Raw genomic sequence first — 22629 nt, 5'->3', positions numbered from 1 at the left:
CCCCCCCCCAACTTCATGGCAAGTTTAAAGGGCAGTATGGGATTCTTTGTGAGTCTGAGAGCCGTCTCCCCGGGCTGTACCCTCTTCTGCCACTCTGCCCATGCACAGAACCCTCCCCATTCCCCAGCCAGGCAGGAGCCCCACTCACCTACCCCTCTAACTCCTAACCCTCAAGGTCATCTCCAACCACACATTTTGTTTCCTGGATCAGTGGTGTTTTATTTGTAGCCATTTCCATCGGGAGCCGAATCTCCCACAGGCCATCAAGGTCAGCCATGTTCATCGCTGCACTGTTAGTGAATTGTATTCAGGAGGACGCTCCCCAACCCCCTGCCCACCCCAGCCTGGGTCAGTAAAAGGAGTAAATCCTCAGCCTGAGGTACCCACCCTAGAGGAAACCCCCAGCACTACCTAGTGGCTGTAGGCTTGCTTGTTCATAGAGAGAACATGGCCCAATCTGATTATGGGGACCAGGAAACCCAGCCCAGAGCCCCATCTTTGGACTTGGACCAAAGCCATCAAGTTGGGGAAGGGAACTCTGCCTTTTTCTTTTAACCTATTTTGGCCAGGAGGGGGACTGTCACCTTCTTCTCTCTAGAAGATGACCCAAACTCTGAGCCTGGAAGGTTGGCCAGTTAATATACCTTTGATTGGCCCTTCATTGACAAATACTCTGTTGTGAATTGAGAAAAGCCATACATGAGTGTATGTATTACACCAGGCCCCATAGGGTTCCCAAGCACTTGATGATACAGATTTCCCTCTACCAGCTCCTCAAACCTTGCCTCACCCTATGCCTAGGTCTTCCCCAAAAGCTAAGGATGCCCCTGCCCCAGCCTCCTGAGCCAGCATCCTGTATCAGGAGTCCTTAGAATCCATTGATTACCTTCCTGGAGCCTGGTACCAAGCCACACCTGACAATGACTACAGACTCTAGGAAATGTGTCTCTGCTTCCAGGGACTCCTGGACTTAGGTTAGGGATTAGGAGTCTTACGGAAGGCAATGTTTTTTGGTCATTTTTATCTAGCCCCACCCGTTTAGTTCTCCCGCTCCCCCTACCCTTTTGTTTTGACTCTTCCCCCCCCTCCCCAACCTCCCATGTTAGGAAGTACCTGCTGAGGGCCATAGGAGTGGGAGGCAGCTTGGATCTTTCTCAGGGTGGCAACTTGGATCCGTCAGGGCTGTGGTATTAAGGCAGTCAAGGGGGCGGGGGGGCCTTGAGTTTCTGCCTCAGCCTGTTCCTCTGGACTAGCCTGCCTACCTTTTCTTACCTCCCCCAGAACCTGAGGTGAGCAGGGCACAGGCCCGGCAGGGGGACCTCCCTGCCGACTCCTAGATAACTTCACTATCAGTGGTCACTTTCCTTTCACGTTCACCCGGTAGTCTGAAACCTCATCTTGTGCTCAGTCGAGAGTTTGTTTATTTTGATTGTGTTCATCCAGTTCCAGCGGCACCGTCCCCATCACGTCCCATCCAAACATAAATCCGGTTGGACCGTTGACACCTCCTCCTCCCCACCCCCAACCTGAGGCAAAAAAAAAAAAATGGTACCAATTTTCAGGGTACTTTTATTTTGGGGTGACCTCCTTGGTAGGTCCGTGTATTACGCTCAGAGCCTGCAGAGCACCCCTCCCCCAGTATCACCCACCCTCCGGGCCCAGCCAGGACCCCTTACTGTTCTTTATACTTGCCAGCTTTATTCCAGTCTAGTGACATAAGCTCCTGACGGTGGTGGTGAGTGTGAGCAGTCATGTTTCTGTTGTCTTTTCTCTTGCTTGGTTGGGGCTGCGGTGAGAGAGTGTCTGAGGCAAACTTTCCCGCCTCTCTTACACTAGGACCTGCACACGTCCTCTCAGACACTCTTCTGAGCACGCTCAGCAGGAAGGTTTGTCCACACCTGTTAACCCTCTCTCAGTGTCCAGCTTCCTGTTAGTACCAGCTGGTTTGCATGTTTTGCTTGTTCAGATGAAACAGTTCAAGAAACAAACTCATATCCAACTCTCGAGAAATGTCTCTTTTTTTTTTTGTACACTTTACGTTTTTCTATTTTTATTTTTTTTATTTATCAGTTACAACTCCAAAACACCTGTTGTCTAGTAAAACATTTCACACCTCCCTTGCCTGTTCTTAGATTGTTATGTATCTGTGGGACTGAACTAAATGCATGCACTGTAGTAGATGTCCTGGTAGCTGTAGCTGTAGTTGTAGAACATGCATTGTTGAGTTGATATTACAGGGTCTGCTACGAAGGCGCGGCCCAACACCGCTGTCGAAAGGGTAGCATGGGAACCAGGAAGAGAAGGGGTTCCATGTTTTCAATGTCGCCAAGGGCTTGGATCCATGTTCTCGCCATCAGCCACCACCACCTCCTCACGCTCTCCACTCCCCCAGTCTAGAACTGGGTCACCACCCTCAGCTCTAGCCTGCCCGACAAGATCCGTGTTCACCGTAGCGAAAGCAAGGGGAGCCAGAGTTGGAAGGAGTCACCCTATTCTTCTGAGTTCTTATCTTTCCCATGCTGTTCTTGGTCCTCTAAGCCCAGCTTCTCCTTGAGCCCTTCAGGGACACATGTCCCTATGAAAAGATCAGCCGGTATCATCTGTTCCGGTGGGTAGAGGGAGGTAAAGTATGGTAAGGAGGAGACCGAGAGCTTCAGCCCCTGCACAGAGAGGGTACGTTTGACTCTGATAGATGCTGACACTGGCTCTTAGGAGTGGTGACAGTGAAGGGGGCCAGTGGCATGAGTGATGGCCCAGCATCCCTCATGGTAGTGACTGCCAAGCTTCTCAGGGAAGAGAGATGCATGATAGGCCTGAGACAGCCAATGAAGAGCCACCCGTTCCCCTTAGCATTCCCTAGAAATGTTTTTCTGGAGGGAGCCTTTGTCCTCCACTTGGGGCATGTGTGGGCAAGCATCTTTAAACACTCTTATCTTCTCTGCCTTTATAATAAGCCATAAGGGAATACCAGAGACCCCAGAACTTCTGTCCCTAACTTTCTAAGACCATATGAAGTAAGGACAGTACTTACTATGCAGTGCATGTCAAGTGAAGGTGAACAGTGGCTCTGACCAAACCCTACAGTCCGACGGGCATAGGGCAGAATCTGCCGAATACAAGTTATCTCTCACGGGACACAGAATTCAGGAAAAAAGTCACAGAGCCCATAACATCTTCAAAAGGCTATGTCATGCTAGAATGAAGTAGAAGCCTCATGGGGTTGGGGGGTGGAGGGGAAGCTGTGACGCTCTGACAGAGTTAGAACTGAGCATGCTCCAGGCCAGACAGAATGAGGACACAAAGGCTCCAGGTGGAAAAATCCAGGAGGAGCCATCCTTCCAGCATGGTCTCCCTGGGGACAGGGGAGGCAGGCTGCAGAAGATGGCTGGGCCCAGGCTTCAATGCTGCTGCCGATGCAAACTGACCTAGGACTAGCAAGGAAGAGCAGCAAATGGGAGCAGAAACTAGAGAGCAGAACCCCAAGCTACTAACCTGCATCCTGCATCCTGCATCCTACATCCTGGGACAGCTCTGGTGCCTGTAGAACCCTCAGAGTTCCAGCCCAGGAGGCAAGTGGGCAGACTAGCATGTCTGCCACAGCACTGTGAGGCCTTTCTTAAACCAGCAGAGGGGGTAGGGCTCAAGAAACTGGCTTGGACATCCCAGCCCTTCTGAGATGGCTCTGGGTCTCTGCAGCCACTTCTGTGAAAGTGTCTCAAAGCTCTCCATCTTTCCACATAAGCAGAAATCTTGTGGCTTTCAGGACAGTGTAGTCTCTGGCCTGACAATGACCACCTCCGACCTCATTATAAAACGGGAACGTGAGCTAGGGAAACTGTTTAGTGGATAAAGTACTTGCCACACATACATAAGGATCTGACTTCTACGAGCCCTAAAATTCAGAAAAGCCAGATATAGCAGACTGTGACAGCACATACCTATAACCCCCAGCATTAGGTAGGCAGACAGGCAGGTCCTGGAGACTAATGGGACAGCCAGTCTAGTTTGAAACCCTGTCTCAAAAAAAAAAAAAAAAACAACATCTGACATCAACCTCTGAACTCTACACATGTGCACACACACACAGGTAAGTACACCTGCATACACGCATACATAACGCAGAGTGTGGGGGCAGTGGGTGGGGCAGTGTGTGCCTTCATCTCTGGAAATAGCTTTTCTCCACTTTTGTCAGCAAGATCTGATGAGAGATGAGAAGTGGAGGACACAGGGCAGCTCTCTGCTTTCCTCTCAACCTCGTGTCAGCAAACATACCGATGGGCTGTGGCCTATCTGTGGGGAAAGTCATGAAGAGAGAGCCTCTCTTTAGGGTACAGTCACATCTGTTGCCATAAGTAGAATCAGTGTAAGGGCCAGAGGGAGAGAAAGGTATGGCCCATTGGGAAAAGATGAGGTACCACAAGTAGCCAGACTTAGCTTACCCACTCGGTGTTCATCTTTCAGGCCCCAGCCTGTGTTCTGGAGAGCATCTACTTTCCCAGGTTGTCATTAAAAATTTCATTTCTAAGAGAGCAGGGCTTTAACCACAAAGACTGGCAATGGGATTTAAGTAACTTCACTGAATCTATAATGATGTGCACAGGCTGCCGCTGCTGACCTCGGCTCCATTCATTCTCCAGAGGGATTTCGGACCAGCCCTGTTGAGGATACAGTACATCAGCTCCAATCAATAATTTTGTAATAGAAAGACCATACACTTGATAAATCAACTCTAGAGCAATTAGTGACTAGCCTTAAAGTCCAGACCGAAGTCTAAGTTAATCTAGAAGCAGATGGAGTGGGGGAATGTTAATGGTCTTTAAATCAGTGGAATGGTTTTCAGTAGGTGACATGTTCCTGACTGTCCCTTAAGTAGGTTTGCTCCAGTGCTGACCGGAAAGCCCAGGCCCAGCTGTCAAAGGAGCCTTCCGCAGAAGGAATAGTGGTTCTCTTGGGCACTGCACAAGCGGAGAGAACACATTAGGCCTAGAGACCCGCTCCCATTGGTGGAGGGACTGGGGGTTGTAAGAGCCCTGAATGGTGGTCACCCCCTAGGGTTGACAAGAGCCGTAGGAGGAGCACAGGCTTGGAGGCATCATGGTGCCGTATATTCCAAAGAGCTTTGATAGCCAGCCATATACAGTGACACCCAAGCCTTGAACTACACGGGAAAGCCGGGCTCACTTGGTTTCACATGCTTTCTCCGGAGAGAGCAGGGTTACAGAACGTCTATGTGACTCATCCGGAGTCACACTCCTGGTGACCTGGAAGCAAGGCTTGAGTCAAGGTGGAGAGCACTGGATCTGACGCAGGTATTTGGCCTCCTGAAATTAGCCCTGTGGAGGAACTGCCACTATAGGCCTGCCACCCAGACACCTCACATAATCAGCAATACAGGGAACACCCAGGCAGCCCTGGGGTCGAGGTGTGTGTCATTCCAAGGACTCGGGCTTCAGCCCAAGACCACATAGTCCAGCCCTCCAGATGGAGATTACCAAAGTTTAACTCAGCAGATACTTTACCAAGTATGGAAGTCTGCATTTTTCCAGACCCTTCTATTTATTCTATGGACTTCTGCTACCCTCCTAACTTTAGAACTTACTTTATCTGAGCTGCTTTGCCTCATGATGGCTACTGTGTGAGGTGTCATGCTATCCCATCTGAAAAAGGAGGTGGATCTAGAGGTGTAGCTCAGTTGATAGCGTGTTCAATCTAGGATGCACGAAGTCCTGGCTTTGATCCCCAGCATTGGATAAACCCAGCAGAATGGCACACACCTGAAGACTCGGCAGTCAGAAGGAGGGAAATCCGGAAGTTCAAGGTCAGCCTCACTGACCTTTGGCTAGATACAGAGCCAGGCTGAGCGGCACAGTGCAACACAACTCAGAAGGTGGTCTAGAATCTTAGCAAAAGCTAGGTGCTTTGTGCTGATTGGCCAAGGCCTGTGCTATAAAAACCAGTCGCTGAATGTTAGCTAGATCTTTCTCCTTCTAAACCAAATGGCTTTTATACAGTGCGGTTGGCGGAAGGACTGCATCCCAACACTTAGGGTCTGATAAAGAGAAAGAAAGTTACATTGTAATAACAACAGAAGCACAGACCACACCCCTGGGGGACACTTAGGGTCTGATAAAGAGAAAGTAAGTTACATTGTAGTAACAACCGAGGCATAGATCACACCCCCTGGGGGACTGGTAGAACACCAGCGCTGTCTATACCCTAAAGAACCAGCCAGCCTGAAGTGAAGACCACAGGTCATTAATGACTCTAAACCACCAAAAACCCAGTCACAGAAACTTTCTCCATGCACAGGAGGGGATCAGGTTCTTCAGTAGTCTAGGAGAGTCCATTTGAAGCGCTGCAAACAGTTAACTGTGACTGGAGAATTAAATACAGTAGGGGTGAGATGAACATCTGGTGATGTTAGAGAGCTGGAAAAACCAGTGTAAAGGGTCCTTGGTACCCAGCCACGAAGCCAAACCCCAAACCAGGAAGTGAAACCAGAGGCGCTTGATTGACATACCTTGGCTGCATTATTCAGGGTAGCATGGAGGGGTAGAACAAGTCACAAATACTTCTTAGATGTTGTGGCCTCTGAATACACATTAGTAAATATCTACATAGGAGGTCTCATACTCTCCACTCCTTGATGAGCCTGGGCTCAGCCATGGTGATGGAGGCTGGGGTAGGGTACAGAAGGATTCTGTGGAGACTCAGTCTTCTGGGAAGGGCAGATCACCTAGTCAAGTTTGAGATCTAGCTGTTGGTCAGGAAGTGCTCGTCAGGCAGCGAGGCTCAGTACTTGAGGAGAGACCTGGCCTTGGCCTTCAGAGATTGGGAATGGAAGACCGGCTACTGGGTAGTCAGTGTAGACTTAAAGAGACTGGGCCACCTAGAAGCCAGCAAGGGTCACTATGTCTATATTGTGGGACTGGGGATTGGTTCAAATTCTGCATAGCAGTAGACTGGGAAAGGCAGAGCCACCTAAGAAAGCTGACCTGGGCAGGGGCCCAGAGAAGACTCGTCTCCACTTTACCTTCAGTGACAAGTTGTCACCACTGCCATCCTCAGCCTGTCAGTTCTTATTCCTTTGCCCTTGTGGCAGCATCCACCCTCGTCCTTTCTGCTGGTCCACCTCTCATTGTCCTTGTGCAGATCGGATTAATAGAAAGAAAACCACACCTAGTGAACCGGACACCTCAAAATACGCATCTGCTGGGAGTTTGCCTAAAGAAGAGTATCTTGTCAACAGGAGAGTATTAAGGACATTCCCCCACCTTATTAATACAATAATAATAACAACAATTCATCAGTCGTGGATCACATTATGCAAGTCAAGTACTGTGTGTGTCTAGCCCACGCGCCATAACCCCACTTAATTCTGAAGCCGTAAGTGGGTGCCATCGGCCCTCTTCCCATTTCAGAGATTACAAACTGGCTCTGGGAAGAGATAGTAGCTTATCTGAGGTGGCAGTGACAGGATTTGAGCCTGTCCCATCAGCCTGTACTCTCAGCCACTATCAGCACATGCTGCGTTGTACCATGGCTGAGCCAGACTGCAACTTTTAAACACGCCACAGAAAGGTGCAGCTGTTCCCACTCAATTCTTTCTATCCTTAGGGGAGGCGATAACCTAAAATCATTTACAAGTGGTCTCGGGAGGCACGCTCTGCATTTTTGCACCTGCTTCTGTTGTTGGGACTTCACGGCATGGTTCTGCCTGGCTGATCTTTGGCTGACATTTTGATTTGGTCCCTGCACCCATTCAGACCAGTGTTAAACAAAGGAGACCCAGAAGGGGTGTGGTCCAACATGAGGGAGCCAGGTTGAAGGGAAATTTTTGAAGGGAACCTTTAGTTAAAATACAGCTGAAGGAAGTTAGGCACTGTCCGAGATGATAGATAGGGATGGAATCTCTGGGTAGACAGACTTCTCTGCAGGGAGGAGTCAGCATCCCTTTCTTTGCCTTGAACAAACCGCTTCTGGAAAGTGGTTGGAAAACACTGCCCGGCCCTAGAGCAAGGAGGCCATTGGCTGCCCAGTTGCTGGGGCTGTGCTTTGGGCCAATGGTGGAGAAGGGGGTGTGGCCACAGGCGAAGCCGACTCCTTGCCCAATCTTCTCTCAGGGAGGCTTGGGCACCAGGTACCATAGCAACTGCAAACAGGGGCTCATTTGTTTTGTAGATGAGTAATTACTACACAATTAAAGAAGGCTAAAAATAAATGGGCCCTTTGTTCCTGGCTACTTATTAATATTAATAAAGTGGTCTGTCCAGGTCCATGGCAAATAGTGAATGCCACGCTTGCGCCTGGGTGCCTGAGGTAGAGACTGGTGTATGAGGAAAGCAGGCCAGCCCCTGCTTCCCAGCCTGCCTCCCTCTCTTTCTGGAAGTTATTTCTGGCTATGTTTTGGAGAGTGTGGGCTTCCCGGGCCTTGGAGAGTTCAGCCTTACAGATACACACAGAAGGGTGGGTAGCCTGGAGAGTCAGTCCGAAAACTAACTCACCCCTCCCCCACCAGAGAACAGACCAGAAACCCAGCAGGCACCACCTGACATGGAAGAAACTCCTTGTCACTTTAAGCTGTCTTTGACCTCACATTGTCTTTTTAATCCAGAGAAACACCCTTTGAACCTTCCACTGAGGTGTAGCCCCTGAGGTTTTGGGGTTTCCCTCTGCCAGCCTCTTTTTCTGTTTGCCTGTCTTGAGAGTAAACTCACCATGACATACTAGGGGTCTCACTGAGTTCATGATCTCCATTCCCTAGGTCTTGACCTTCAAGGCTCAAATAGCTAAGAGGATATTGAAACCACTAAGAGGTGCACCCACCACCTGGGGGAGGAGATGCCTTGTGAGTGAGAAATAGCTCAGAAGATAAACCCACAGGAGGATGGGCGGGGCATGGTGCTTGGCCTGCGTCCACCTCTACTAAATGAGGATTTCAGACTTACAGTCCCCAGTAGGTCCCATCTGCCAGGCAGCTCTGTATTGCTGCTCTGTCCAAAGCTCCTGATCCCTTGTCCTAGGAGACATAAGCAATGGAAATGACAGTGGCTTAAGGACAGCTTGCAGAGAAAGCCAAGAGCATCCCAGTGACAGGAAATCCCATGGAGGTGTGGGGTGTGCCCTTGAGAACAGTTGGATGTATGGTGGTGTGGTGGGCCTCTGTTTACAATTAGAATCACATTTTCAGTATATCAGATTTCCGGCCTTAAGTGTGCTTGGGGGGACCTTTTAGGCTTCTATGGTTCTATGGTTCTGTCTTTGTGAACAGGATTCATTAATAGCAGAAGATATGGGGCTAGGGGAGATGGCTCAGTTGGTAAAGGGCATGCTGTTGCAAGCAGGTAGACCCGAGTTCTGATCCCCAGTGCTCACATAACATTGAGGCACAGCTAAGTCTGTAAACCCCCACCCCACCCCACCCCTGCTCAGGAGGTAGAGGTAGGTGGATCCCTGGAGCTGATTGGTCAGCCTGCTTAACCAAATTGATGAGCTCCAAATTCATCGAGAGACCCTGTCTCAACTAAGGTGGAGAGCAATAAAGACACTTGACAGCGGCCTCCACATGCACACCCCGACACAAACACGTACATACATGACACACAAATTCAGTACAGAAGACCTGCTCCTCGCTGCTAATGAGTGAGCCAGCCTTAAAGATTTGTTGCAACTATGTTGCATGCTGGGATCACCTGGGCGGTTTCTCAACTGCCCTCATTGCCAGGCCGTATTTCAAACCCATCAAATCAGAGCCTGGGCAAAGTCAATGTATAACCATAGCCTCAAGTCCTGGTTAGTTTTACAACTTTATACCATCCCTGACCAGGACAGGCACCCGGCATCTTCCAAAAGGAAGCAGGGGAAGTCACCAGCCTAAGTTTAGAGTCCCTGTGGGCTCAGGGCTCTTCTGCCTACCAGGATCAACGAGACCAACTTCAAGGATGGCCTTAAGGGGTCCTTGTCTCTATGGTGTGACTCTCTCATCTCCCTTGAGGCCAGGCTAAGATTAGGAGCAAAAAGTTTAGAACAACTGTAAACAGGGAAGCAGTCATCCTCCTAGACTGGCTGACAAATGGGAGCCTCTTGCTAAGGTTGGAGTTTGTTTGTTATTAAAGACCTAATTAGGAACATGAGAGGAAGCTGAATGGCTCTGCGCTTGGTTAATTAGTGACATGTATGCGCCCGCTTTGAACTTCAAGGACATAGAGCTATTAGTGCTTACATCAAAAATGGATTAAACTCCTGCGCCTTTACAATCATTAAAGAGGGACTACTCAAGTGGAAAGCCTTCTGTACAGGTCCTCGAGGGACTGTGCCCTGAACACCCTCCTCACCCACCATCCACCACCCACACCCGGCTGCTGGAGCCTCTGGTGCCAAGATGCTGTTAGATGTGATTGGGCTCCCAAGTGCCAATCGGCCATAACGTGTCCTAGCTCCTCACAGGACCCAGCAGAGTGGGATGGACTTTGAGGGCTGAGTTAGTTCTCTGGGGACCCCACTGTGTCCAGGCTCTTGATAGAAGTGAGAGTCTCAGTAAGGGCTTGGCCGGTAGCCCCTCCCACTTACTGACTGCATTTCTGTTTGTTTTGTTTTGTTTTCCATGAGGTCCTTTGTTTTATGACACAATGGAAGGTACCCCAGTCTTCAGCAGAGATGAAGGCCCCGATGTCTTGGGGCACCATCCAACCCCAGGGAGATCCCTGGCTAGTAAGAGAGGTGTCTACAGCACCAAACTGTGAATCAGGGAGGGACACCTGAGCTGAGACATGAACTTTCAAGTTAGAACTGGATTCAGTCCTAAGACCCTGAGTTTGCTGAGTTCATACAGTGGTAATGAAGCCCATCTTAAAAGCTGTTGAGTGAGTGGCCCTCCTAGCCTGGCACTCTCTTATCTTGTTAACTCTCACCTATCTTGGCCCAGCCATGCGTGCTAGTAGTACATCTCCTGCCCAGCCATTCCTAACAGGGATGTGCTGACCACTGATTCTGAGGTAGCTTTCATCATTGTTGGAATACAGTGGGAGACCATCTTCAAAGTCACTAGTCCTAGCCTTGGATTTCATAGTACTGCAGCATGTTTGTAGTACAGAAAAATATACACTGGTCATATGAGAAGTAACGTATAAGACACCAAGGATCTATGGCTGGGACAGGCAGGGATGAAACCTTCACGATGAGCGGCATAGCAACAAGTGGGGGTGACTGGAGACACATGGGGAAACCATACTGGTTGCTTCCCTAGTAAGTTAGGTAGACGATGTGCCTCACGGACAGATCGGAGCAGGCCAAGGGACTCTCAACATCAAACTGGAGTTAGCCAGCTTTCAGCCTTTGGGTTTCCTATTTAATTTTAGTATTTTGGTTCCAGACACCTAAAGGGCTGGACAAGGACACAGAGGCTGCTCGTTCAGACATTGAGTGTCTTAACATCTCCTGGGTGCTGTGGCTAGGAGTGGGTCTCCTTCTCTGCTGTTCCCTTCAAGTTCTGCCCAATGTTAGACAATAGAGAAAAACCTGGACTCCATGTCTTTTCCTGGACCTATAGTAAGGCTATTGTGATTTACATCATTTCCCTACCCCCAGAGATTAATTCCATTCTTGGCTCAGCCCTTCCTGACCACAGGTAAGCAGAACCACATACAAACACACACACACACACACACACACACACACACACACACACAGAGGACACACACCCTGGCCCCCTTTAGAAAGTGGAGAAGCTCCTGGAAGATTCTGGCTGAGCATCCCCAAGTAAGGGTCTACATTCCCAGTGCAGTGCTGGTCCAATTTCTCTTCCCATCTCTGAGATGAGCTAGGAAGGCTTCATTGGGTCAGCCATCCAGGTGTTTTCTTGAGCAGCAGGAAGCTTTTCATTTAATGTAAAATACCTCCAACTTTCATTTGAATACATTCCTCTTGCTTTGCTGGCCTTCTGGGGTATAGCAAGTGTCCCTGCTTTTCATGCTGCTCCTCCCCACTCCCCCAGTCCTTTTTTCCAGGTCCAGGGTGATTAAATGCACCAGATGGATGGATTGAACCCTTTTGTAATCACCTCCAGGTCTGTATGGCAAGTGGATTGCATTTTCCTCTATTGGATTTTGCTAACTGTGCATACAGGCCCTGTGTGGGGCCCTGCATATACCTGATAAGTCACAGAGCTTTTTCTCCTTTTCATTCTCACACCAGTCTAGTGACTCAGATTGAATAAGGGGCACATTACTCATATGTCATGGATGAGGACAAAAGCTGGACCAGGACACACAGGTGTCAGGGTAGGGCCAGAGTCAAACTCAGGTCTTCTGACTCCAAGTCCAGTGTCCCCACTCGATCCCTTGTACTGCCTGGACTGGGGAGGCTGGAGAGTGCCAGGGATCAGGAGCAGAAGGGGAACCACCCTAGAATTAAGCCAGGGCTATGGACATTGCTCAGAAGTGAGCCCGCTTACCACAGTGGGCCCCCAAACTGCCAGCCAACGGATCCCAGGCCTTGTCCCAGGCCATGTAACAGTCTCAGCTTCTGCTGACATGCCGTGATATTCCCAGATATTACACACACACACATACATACACACAGCTGGACTAGCCACACAATAGTCAAGGCGCCCTTCCTTACCCGTGAAAAGTGATGCCATATCCTTTCTTGGGGTTAGGGGACCAAACCTGACCCCTCCAGATGATTTTTGGTACCCGTTTCACAGAAAGAACTTTCATGGGAACTTGGCCTCTTGCTTGCTTCTTTGCCTCTCACAGCTCATAGGAAGAGACCCTGTTATCAAGTAGCCAGCCAGCACAGTGTGAGGAGTTGTGCTGATTTCCAGAGAGAAGAAAATTCCTTTGTCCTAGCTACCTTCCTGCTATTGGCAGACAGTAACAGCTACCAAGTGCCCGTCTCTATCCCTTCCTGAACAGGGTCCCTAAATGTATATATAGGTTTCTTGCCTGATGACCTTATTACACTATCTGGGGTGTGATTTTTCTGCCACAGGGGACTCGAGTGTTGAAGGGACATCTCTCCTCAGTGGCTAAACCCATATGGGCATAGGTTCCATTGTCCATGGAGGAGATGAACCTAGAACTAGGTGCTTATTGCCTGTCCTCTGTACCCTTCTGGTGAGGACACAGCAGCCAAGTCTTCCACCCTTCACTAGGGGATGCTTGCTGCATAACCTTGAGCTGAGCAAGTACAGCTGAGCAGTGGAACTGGGGGTGGTGGTAAGCCATATTCTAGCACAGTACCTTTCTCCATAGTGCCGTCACTGTCATTAGATGCAATATGACTGAGCAGGGAGGGGTGCTATAGGCCTAAAATAAGCTTCTTGTAAAATTCCCTTCAGACTACAAGTGCAGGCTTCCAGGTGCGCATGGAGCCAGGAACATTGCCAGGGGTAAGGTAAATCCCAACAGCCCTCCTGCCTTCTAAGCCTTCCATAGAGGGCTCTCTGGACAGCATCCTTTCATCAGCCTGCTGCCTCTTGTCTTTCTCTAGCTGGATTTGTCTCCAGGGGTGGGGCTCTCCTGCCTTCTCTTCATTGCCTGTCTAGTATCTTCCTAGAAACGCATCTTATCAGAGGAGAAAGACGCTGAAAAAAAGAATCTCTCTCAGTCTTCCACTACTACATTTTCCCAACCCCACCCCATTCTCTTGCCCAAAGTCAAAGCTAGTTCCTTCTTCTATAGAGGGAGGGGTTGGTGGTGGGCAAACCAAGAACCCACTGTCCAGCTCTTTGTGTTTCCTGAGCCCAGTAGAAAAAGGTGTGGTCACCAGGATAATGCCACCTTTTGGCTGGATATTTACCTCCATGAGCAAGAAGGGACAAATGTCATCCGCAATCTTTATGTTCTTGGTTCAAAAAATTCTGCTGCCAGTATATTTCCAAATAAGCTATCCACTTGCTTTGAACACTCCCACCTTCCCCCTTTTCCCCATCCCACTTGCTTGGTCATCTTGTTTATTAATTTCTGGCCAAATGCTTCAGAGGGGTGCACCCTGGCCAAGGGCATCCAGAGACAACAGTCCTTCTTTCCTCTGCTGAGGCAGGAGCCAGACCCAGTATGGTTTGGTCCACTTTGGATCTTGTGTCCCTTCTCAAGTGCGTTATCATTTATCTCTTCTCACTCCTATGACAAGTACGTGAAAAAAAAATAATCCACTTACATGTTCTTCAAAGTCACAAGAGAAGTGAGGGCCTCCAGTGACAGGGCCCCAGGCAAGAAGGACTCCACTGTACACTTCAGATGCTCTTGGCAGCTGTTACAGGGCAGAGGAGTGATGCCACAGGAGCCAAGAGGGGGAGTGAGCCTTCTAAAGCTGAAGACAAGCGAGATTTCATCACTCAGTTTCTTCAAAACGTGTTAGCTAAGGTCCGGCAGCTGCTGGAAATTTCAAAATCAATAAGAGAGATTGCTTGGAGTTTTGGGGTTTTTTTTGGGGGGGTCCTGTTTTCGTTTTGTTTTGTTTTGTTTAAAATACATTTAATTTTATTTTATATGCATTGGTGTGAGGGTGTCAGAGCCCCTGGAACTGGAGTTGTGAGCTGCCATGTTGGTGCTGGGGATTGAATCCAGGTCCTCTAGAAGAGCAGCCAGTGCACACTGAGCTATCACTCCAACCCCTCTGATTTTTGTTTTTTAAGACAGGATCTCAGTGTGTCGCTGGCCTGGAACTTGCTATGTAGGCCTTTGCCTCCCAAGTGCTGGGATTAAAGGTGTGCATTACCATCTAAAGCCAATGATGAAAAATAATTTTTTTTTAAACAGTAAATAAAGTTTAGTCTACTAAAAGGATAAAAAGCTGAGGCAGAATTCACCTGTTTGATAGGCTGCGGCTCTCAGTAGGAAGGCATGGTGGTCTTAGAAACAGGCTAAGATGCAGCTAAGGCAGTGTCACCTTTGGCCACCCATCTCCCAGACACAGCGCACAATCTCTGGCTGTATGGATGCTGGGTCCCTCAGTAGCCAAGGTGCATTCCAAGCTTTCTTTCCCCGGCTTTCTTCCCCACAGTCTGGAGTTTCTACCTGAGATAATGTAACCAGAATGCATTGTGGTCAGATACACTTTAGCTGTCAGCTCTTTCAGTTAGTGTGTTCTGCTTTTATTACTTATCTTTTTTTTTTTTAAACCAAAGGAAAAAAACTTTATATCCCTCCCCTTTTCCTTCTCCTGCAGGAGGTGAGTGTGTGGGTATCCTGTTAGGATCATTAGCAGCACCCCAGCCTTAGCTAACCTTCAGGTTACCATTCCCACCCCATCCCCTCCCTCCCTCCATCCCTGCTCTGCACCCCAAAAGAGGACTCTGCCGCCATCATTACTATTACGTTAAGCTGCCTGAACTTTCCATGACATATCCCATCCTCTGACCACTTCAATATTGCCAATTTTCATGCAGGGTATAAACGGAGGGGTGGGAGGGAGGGGAGTAGCCAGTGGGGTGGGGGGAGAGGGGTACAGAATGGAGATCTTTTTGTTTTGTCTTTTAAAAAAAAACACACACACAAATTCGTCATTCAATGGATCCAAAAAACCAAGAGAAATGGAATGAAACATCCACACACACACACATTCACACAAAAATGAATTCAGAATCCCTTTCCCAAAGATTTTTTTCAACCACACAAAATTGCTTTTGTTTCCTGTCATGTTTTAATATCAATATTAACACAATGTGTAGTCTAAAACTAGTTCCTTTGTAGTTTGCATGGGATGTGAATGCTGTCTCAACGTGCCCAAACCTAGAAGACTGCATGAGCGTCAATTCAGATGTGAAAAAAAAAATCTCTCTTTCTCTCTCTCTCTCCATATATATCTCTATTTCTATTGTGATAACCTGGTGGGCAGTGAAGCACCTCCGGTTGGTTGCCATACTGTGTTGAATGATCGTTTTTTTCTTCTATCTATTCTGGAGCTCCAAGCTTCTTAGTGGTAGCCTGGGCTGAGTATTCTTGAGTCCCTGCTGATGTTTTCGCATGGCCTTGGTTGAGTGTTAGAAGTTGGGCCTCAGCTGTTTTTTTTTTTCTCGAGTGTTTGGCTTGTAATGATCGGTGCATGCCTGGCTTCTGGCCTCATACCCAGCTCTATTCTCTGCACACCAGTCCTGAATAGCTACAGTGCTCAACCGAATTTTGGCGCGCCCGCTTCCCCGGCAGGCTCCAACCCGGCGCGGCCCGGAGGCTTCCCGGGGGCCAACAGCCCAGGACCTGTCGCCGATCTCTACGGCCCTGCCAGCCAGGACTCCGGAGTGGGGAATTACATAAGCGCAGCCAGCCCTCAGCCGGGCTCAGGCTTCGGCCACGGCATAGCTGTAAGTACCTGCCTCGCTGCCCTCCTCCTTCCTCACCAACTTCTTGCAGCCCATGGGGAGGAAACTCCAGAGCTAAGGGCAGAGGAAGAGTCAACCCCCATCAACACCAGGCCAGCTGAAGCTTCCATCCGCTGGCCCAGTCATGTATTGTAAGCTCTGTTAACCTCTCCCGTCACATTTAGCCTTTGCAACCTTGAGCCAATTCATATAATCCATACAAAGAATAGGATACCTTTAAAAAAAAAAAGAAAGAAAGGAAGGAAGAAAGAAAGAAAGAAAAGCTAGGTGAGAATGAGCAGAGATAGCCTGTCATGTTCTGGCATATGGTAAGTCCTCATGCCATATTCCTCACATCTGCTCTCCACTGGTGTCAGTGCCCGGAAGGTGGTAGGCAAGCTCCTTCCCAGGCCACTTCTTTGCTAATGTTTCTTCCAGCCTCCAGGTTCCTGAGTAAGTTCCTATTTTCAGTCTTTAGCTGCAGCTCCCCAAAGGCCAGATGCGTTTGATATCTGTGATGCTCTGTGGTTCTATAATCTGACTAATCCAGGCAATGGAAATTTGCTTAAAAGATTTGCATGTTGGTTTCAGAGCGTATTGTTCTTTTCCCTCCTGGTGTGTGAGCATGAATGTGCCTGAGCCCACTTGCTGGCTGGCGCCCCCTCCATTTTTGGAAATACAAAACCCCGGGCCAGTCTCTGCCTTAGCCAGCCTCATTCTTTTGGAGGCAGTTTGGTTTTGAGTTGAGGTGGGGGGGTGTCTGCTATCCCAGGTTACATTCTGCATCAGATTCTATATCTGGGAGAAAGCAGGCAAAATCTGTCTTGGGGACCATGCTGGGGAGACCAAAGCCATTGCAAGAGCCTGAAGAACCAAGGTAACTTCATTCATGCCTCCTGGCATTGGAAACACACATAGACACGCACACACTCATACACACAAGCGTGAACGCACACTGTCTTCTACATTCTCACAGAGACACATATTTGTGCATGTCAGCCAACCCTGTCCCGTGCTTACTGAGTCCTCTTTCAATTCTGCTCCAAAGCCAGTATTACTTGAATCAGTAGTCTGATGAGTCTAATCCCCTCGGATCAACTGTAGTACCAAATCCAGAACATTGTTATTCAGCCCGGAGCCTGTATCAATTTGGGGGCCTGTCGATCAGCACTCAGAACATGACTCATTTCCATTTTCAGCAGCGAGAAACAGCACATCCTGTTTGTTCTTAAAAACCTGGATCTTGGGACTTTCACACTGTGATGTTATTTCTGAAATAATCACAGGCCATCACTGTTGATCACCACTGACATTTCTTCTCCCAAATTACTCTGTTGAGATGGAGGACGGAGATCCTTGTATTTGCCCTATGGGGTTCATGGCCACTGTCATGGTCATTTATTTGAGGCATGAGCCCCACTTTCCTAACCATTCACCCCTCAGAGTTTGGCTCTTGGTTTCCCCTTGGGAAGCAGACAGGCTTGGGTGGAGGATCTCTGGGCAGGAAGGAGGGAGCTAGGGACAGCATCACCCCAACTCCCCATGGCACGGGGTCTCAGAATTACATATTCATGCTGGCAACCACTGACTCTAGTCCTAGAGGTGATCTCCTTTCCCAGGATATGACAATCTGTTCCCATGTATAACGCACTGATGAACTTAACACTTGTGCAATTTTAGGGACCTTTGATTGCAACGGCCTTTACAAATGGATACCACTGAGCAGGTGCTTCCATTGCCGTCTCACTATGAGGTATTACCGTCTCTGCCATGCGTCTCCGCCCTGCCCGCGTGTCCGTACACATATGTGCCCCGCTCATACGTGTACACACATGCACATCACATCACATCTCTTTCTTCTCTCTCTAGACCCCCTTTGCAAGGAAGTGGGATCAAAATTAAACCCAATATCTTTATTCTCTCATTTCCTCCTCCAGCTTTTAATCATGACCCTCACCTGCCCTCCTCCCACCCCCCATTTTGCTCATTTTTTCATTTGGTTCTTTTGGCTCCGTTTCTGTATCTTCTCCACCCTCATCTTTTTTTCTTTCTTGAGTGGGAAACTGGAAGGTGATCTCATTTTGTGTCCATTCCAGGAAGGATGGAGGCAGGTAAACTGGCCCTGTGCCAGTCTTGGGGTCAGGGGATGGGGAGCAAGGCCATTCTCTAAAGTCCTATGAACTGTCCCTGTAGGTTGCCGGGGCTCTCAGCCAATGGGGTTTGAGCAGCCAACCAGCCTGACTCCATCTTTGAATGAAAGGAAAACATTTTTTTGCCAGTTAACTATGGAGTAATTATCAAGATTACCACACGAAAAGCAAATTAAATTAACAGCATCACCTGCCTAACGTGAATTTGGATCCCTGCCAGTTTCTTAACCTTTTAAACTGAGCTCAAGTTAATTAAACATTTTTAAATCACTTTGATGGGAATCCAGAGGTGGTGGGAGAGACGGGAGGGAGGTTGGGCAGGTAGTGAGCAATCCTCTTACTACATCTTCCAAAAATAAGTGTCATGCTTGGGAGGAGTGCCAGGCAGAGGGTTGTCATCCTCAAGGAAGCCCGAGGCCTGTCCTGTGCTGGCATATAAATCGGAGGGTGACACAGCCAGTCATGTGTCTCTTTAAGGGAAGGCGATGCCTGCGGCCTTGGAATAGGTCCTACTTGGGAAATCCCAATACTTTTCACTTGGAGCTGGGGGAGGGAAAAGCCAGCTCTGGGTCTGTCCTCTCTCTTGTATCAGGGAATCTTCTAGCTCTGAAGCAACCAGTAGAACTCAGTAGAACGGGACCATTTGAGAAACCCAGTTGAGTTGAGCTCCACAAATCTTTTAGATTCCTCCTCTGTTGCTGCTCCACTAACTCTACTGCCTCTCCTAACCAAGTAAACCCTGTGTATGAACGTTCCCATCCCTTACCTCCATTACCCTCCATCACTGGCCAGAGCCAGAACCCACTAACAGTCTGAAAAAGAGCTACTTGCTACTAATAAAGCTGGGTCTTGCGGCTCGGGGACAGTGAGGCTCCTCGGAAAGCAAGGAGGGCTGATAGGGCCAAGAACTCTGAAAGCCGAAGATGGCTTCAGTGTCTAATAAAAAGGGACTCAAAGACTGCCTTGGGAGTCCAGCCACTGCGTCTGTCAGTATCTACTCATCACCTCCAGAGCCCCCTCCTCATAAGGCCACCCACGACCTTACCCCTAGTCTATGCCCATCATTCAGCTGTAAGGCTCGGTTTCTACATAAGGATAAAGTTGCCAGGAGAGCAGCAGTTCAAAACCTACCCCTTCCAATCAAGTCACACGATTGCATAGCAGCTGTGGAAGACGAGGCAGGCATATCATGTGTCTCCTGCAGAATTGACCCTCTGACCTGTAGTCACCATCCACAGAAGAGCCCAGGCTCACGGCCATCCAGGATGACCCAGTTAGCAAGCCTGAGTCCTGGGTCTGTTTTGGTTTTCTTAGATCAGAACTGGTTTTTTGGGTTTTTTTTGTTTTGTTTTGTTTTGTTTTTTGGGGTTGTTTATGTTTTCATTTGTTTTTTAAATAGTTATAACCATCCCTTAGTATGTAATCTCTTAGTACAGATTCACATTATTAGTTATTAACAGTTAACAATAGGTTTCCCCCCACCTCTTCTTTTTTGAGTTTTACTGTGTAGCCCTGGTTGACCTGGAACTCATTCTCTAGACCAGGCTGGTCTTGAACTCTCAGAAATCCACATGTCTCTGCCTCCCAAGTGCTGGAATTAAAGGCATGCACTACCACCCCCCGGGTGGCAATATTTTTTTTTCATAAACATAGCTTTGAAAACAAAAACTTAAGCAGAAGGGTTTTGTTTTGTTTTTATCAATGTGTGATTTGACCAACTAGTGGAAACCTGTACTGACTCCACCTCCCTCCAGGATCTCCAGAACTATCCAACCCTGTGTCAGATCTATCTGTCAGGCACAGCCTAGATATCTGGTTTACCAAGCTAGGAAATCAGCCATTAGCCCAGTTATTTTTCACACACACAGTCACATACCTTAGTCTTTGACAACTGTAGTTTTATAGTTGGCATGAACCATATGTGTGCCTGACATTTCTCTTCTCCCTCCCACCCCCATTCTATGTTCTCTCCGGGACTCGCCTGACCTCCCCACGCTACAGAGCATACCTGGATGTCCAGGCAAGACTGGGCGAAGTTTCTGAGTGGCCCTTTGTTTAGGTGACGTCCTCAGACCTGGACCCCCACCAGCCTCACTCCTCATCCCAACCAGAGGTGGCACACTTGGATTGAGGGTTGACACATCTCATCTCACCCATCGGCTACCTGCTGTAATATAAGACAACAGCTTTTAAACCTGTATATAATCCATGATTTTGGTTTGGTTCTGTTTGTTTTTCTTGGTGGTCCCCATCTCCCTCTCCCTTTCCCTTCTCCTTTTAAATCTCCTTCAATCACATTTGGTAGTGATTTTTGACTTAGTCTGGTAGTCACCTAGCTTAATATCTAGTTAAAAGCTAACCATAGTATACTTGTTCTATATTAAGGAGTTTTTTCTTTCTTCTGTTTTCTTTTTTCCTTTAAAGAGAATTTTCGTTTTGTTTTGATTCTGTTCTCACTTTTAAAGGATGCTGAGATGGTGATGTCACTCCCCATTTTTGGTACCAATTCTGAGACTGTAAGACTTTTCATCTGGGACTTTAGCACACACTGAATCGAAGTTGTGATATTCGGAGCGGGAGGTGGGCATAGACTCTATTTTGTGTTGTAGAAGTGACATACAGTTGGCTGCTTAACAGACTCTCTAGCAGTTCATTTTTGTGACGTCTCTTTGTTAACCTAAGTATATCTATTTTCGGCAATAAGGTAAGGACGGCCATGTTTTGAGGGTCCTCCTTTTCTATGAGTGCTTTTTTTTCTTTTTTTCTGTTCAAAGAGGTCATATTATAAGGTTTTTTGAAATTGTGAATTCTAAAAAACAAAAAACAAACAAAAAAATGTTGTAAATATAATTCCATTAACTACATAGAAACTATTAAGGAAGAGAGAATCAAAAATATTTTTGTGAGGGAGTTGCCCCCAGGCAGTTAGGTGCCCTGGAAGGAGGGGAGGAAACCTTGATGAAGCCGGTACTACAACAGAAGAGCACCCAGCTGCCAGGGCAACCCGAACCCCCACTCTTCGCTGTTGGTGTGATAGACCTAAGAGCCGCATTAGCACCCTGCCAGCCTACCAGCCTCTCTGTGTACAGCGTCACATGTTATGGTCTAGCTAGATTTTTATTTAAAATAATCAAAAACTGCTTTTCCCAAGACGTTTTTTAAAAGAAAAAAAAAAGCTACAATTTTAATATTTGACATATTTAAAGTTTCAAAGCACACGTGTTTTGGCTTAGGGGAGGGGCAGGGTGGGGCCATTCTTTTTCAGTCTTAATTTTTAAATATCTGATCATTTTATATTGTCCAATCATTTCAGCACGTCCAAAGGGTCCTAGGATACTCTGCCTCTCTTGACCCTGCCCCCGACCCTGCCCCCCAGACAGGGGACCTGTGGGCCAGGCGTGGATGAGCCTGCGTGAATCACCCTTTCTCCATTCACTTTCTATTTACAAATTAGGGAAGCAACCTTTCAGTTTATATATATATATATTATTATTATTATTATTTTCCTTTTTGATACCTCAGTGCTGCAAGTATCATCAGAGAGGCTATGGAAGAGTTTTTTTTTTAATTTATTGTAGATGTAAACAGAATTTTAAAAATAAAATATAAACATCACTGCACTGTGACTGGTGGGAAAAACTGACAGCTTCCTGTTTGCACAAGTTTGACATTTGGCTGTTCTGAAATACGGTCCTCAGTCAGGGAAGGACGCCTAGGATGAAGGATGGTTCTTAATTTAACTTTTTTTCTTTTTTAAAGAAAAATATCGGTAATAGGTCGGCAACGGCAACAGCAACGGTAGGAAGTACAACTCAGTAGGTAGCATTAATGCGTACTGTAGTGTGGAGATATATTTTTTCTTTTTTAAAATGTGATATTGACATTTTATTAATATTTTTTAAATTGTTACGTTTATAAATTTGGTACTTAAGGCACAGCCAGTGTGAGGCACTGAATGCGACATTTATTACAATGAACTGCTGCACTCCTATTTTTATAAATTTTACTAACAAGTAGACTAATGTAGACATTCACAGACATGATAGCGCAGAAGCATCTTCAAAAGTCTCCAAAAAAGCTAATGCAGAAAGGACGGGAAGAAACTTGTTCCCGTTCTAGTTAAGTGCAACTTTTATTTTGTTTTTTAAGAAAGCAAATCATATTCTTTTTTTTTTTTTT

The 22629-nt window shown here is 47.6% G+C and overlaps 1 protein-coding gene across 10 annotated transcripts in view; it reads left to right on the top strand.

Annotated features, from left to right (window-relative positions):
• The window catches only part of Msi2 (musashi RNA binding protein 2), a 374256-nt gene extending 353594 nt beyond the window's left edge, over positions 1–20662 (top strand). For 2 of the 10 annotated variants that reach the window (XM_031354278.1, XM_031354277.1), the window contains 3 exons: positions 16149–16303; positions 17981–18053; positions 20452–20662. In XM_031354278.1, coding sequence (XP_031210138.1) covers positions 16149–16303; positions 17981–18022 — 197 coding nt within the window. In that variant the 3' untranslated portion in view covers positions 18023–18053; positions 20452–20662. Of the gene's footprint in view, positions 1–1836; positions 15277–16094; positions 16304–17980; positions 18054–20451 lie in introns of those variants that run through there. The other 8 variants (XM_031354275.1, XM_031354273.1, XM_031354276.1 and 5 more) reach the window with 4 other exon arrangements.
• Positions 20663–22629: the final 1967 nt, after the last annotated feature.

Source organism: Mastomys coucha, unplaced genomic scaffold, assembly GCF_008632895.1.
Source record: "Mastomys coucha isolate ucsf_1 unplaced genomic scaffold, UCSF_Mcou_1 pScaffold5, whole genome shotgun sequence".
Lineage (NCBI taxonomy): Eukaryota > Metazoa > Chordata > Mammalia > Rodentia > Muridae > Mastomys > Mastomys coucha.
This window is presented reverse-complemented; position numbering and strand designations above follow the sequence as displayed.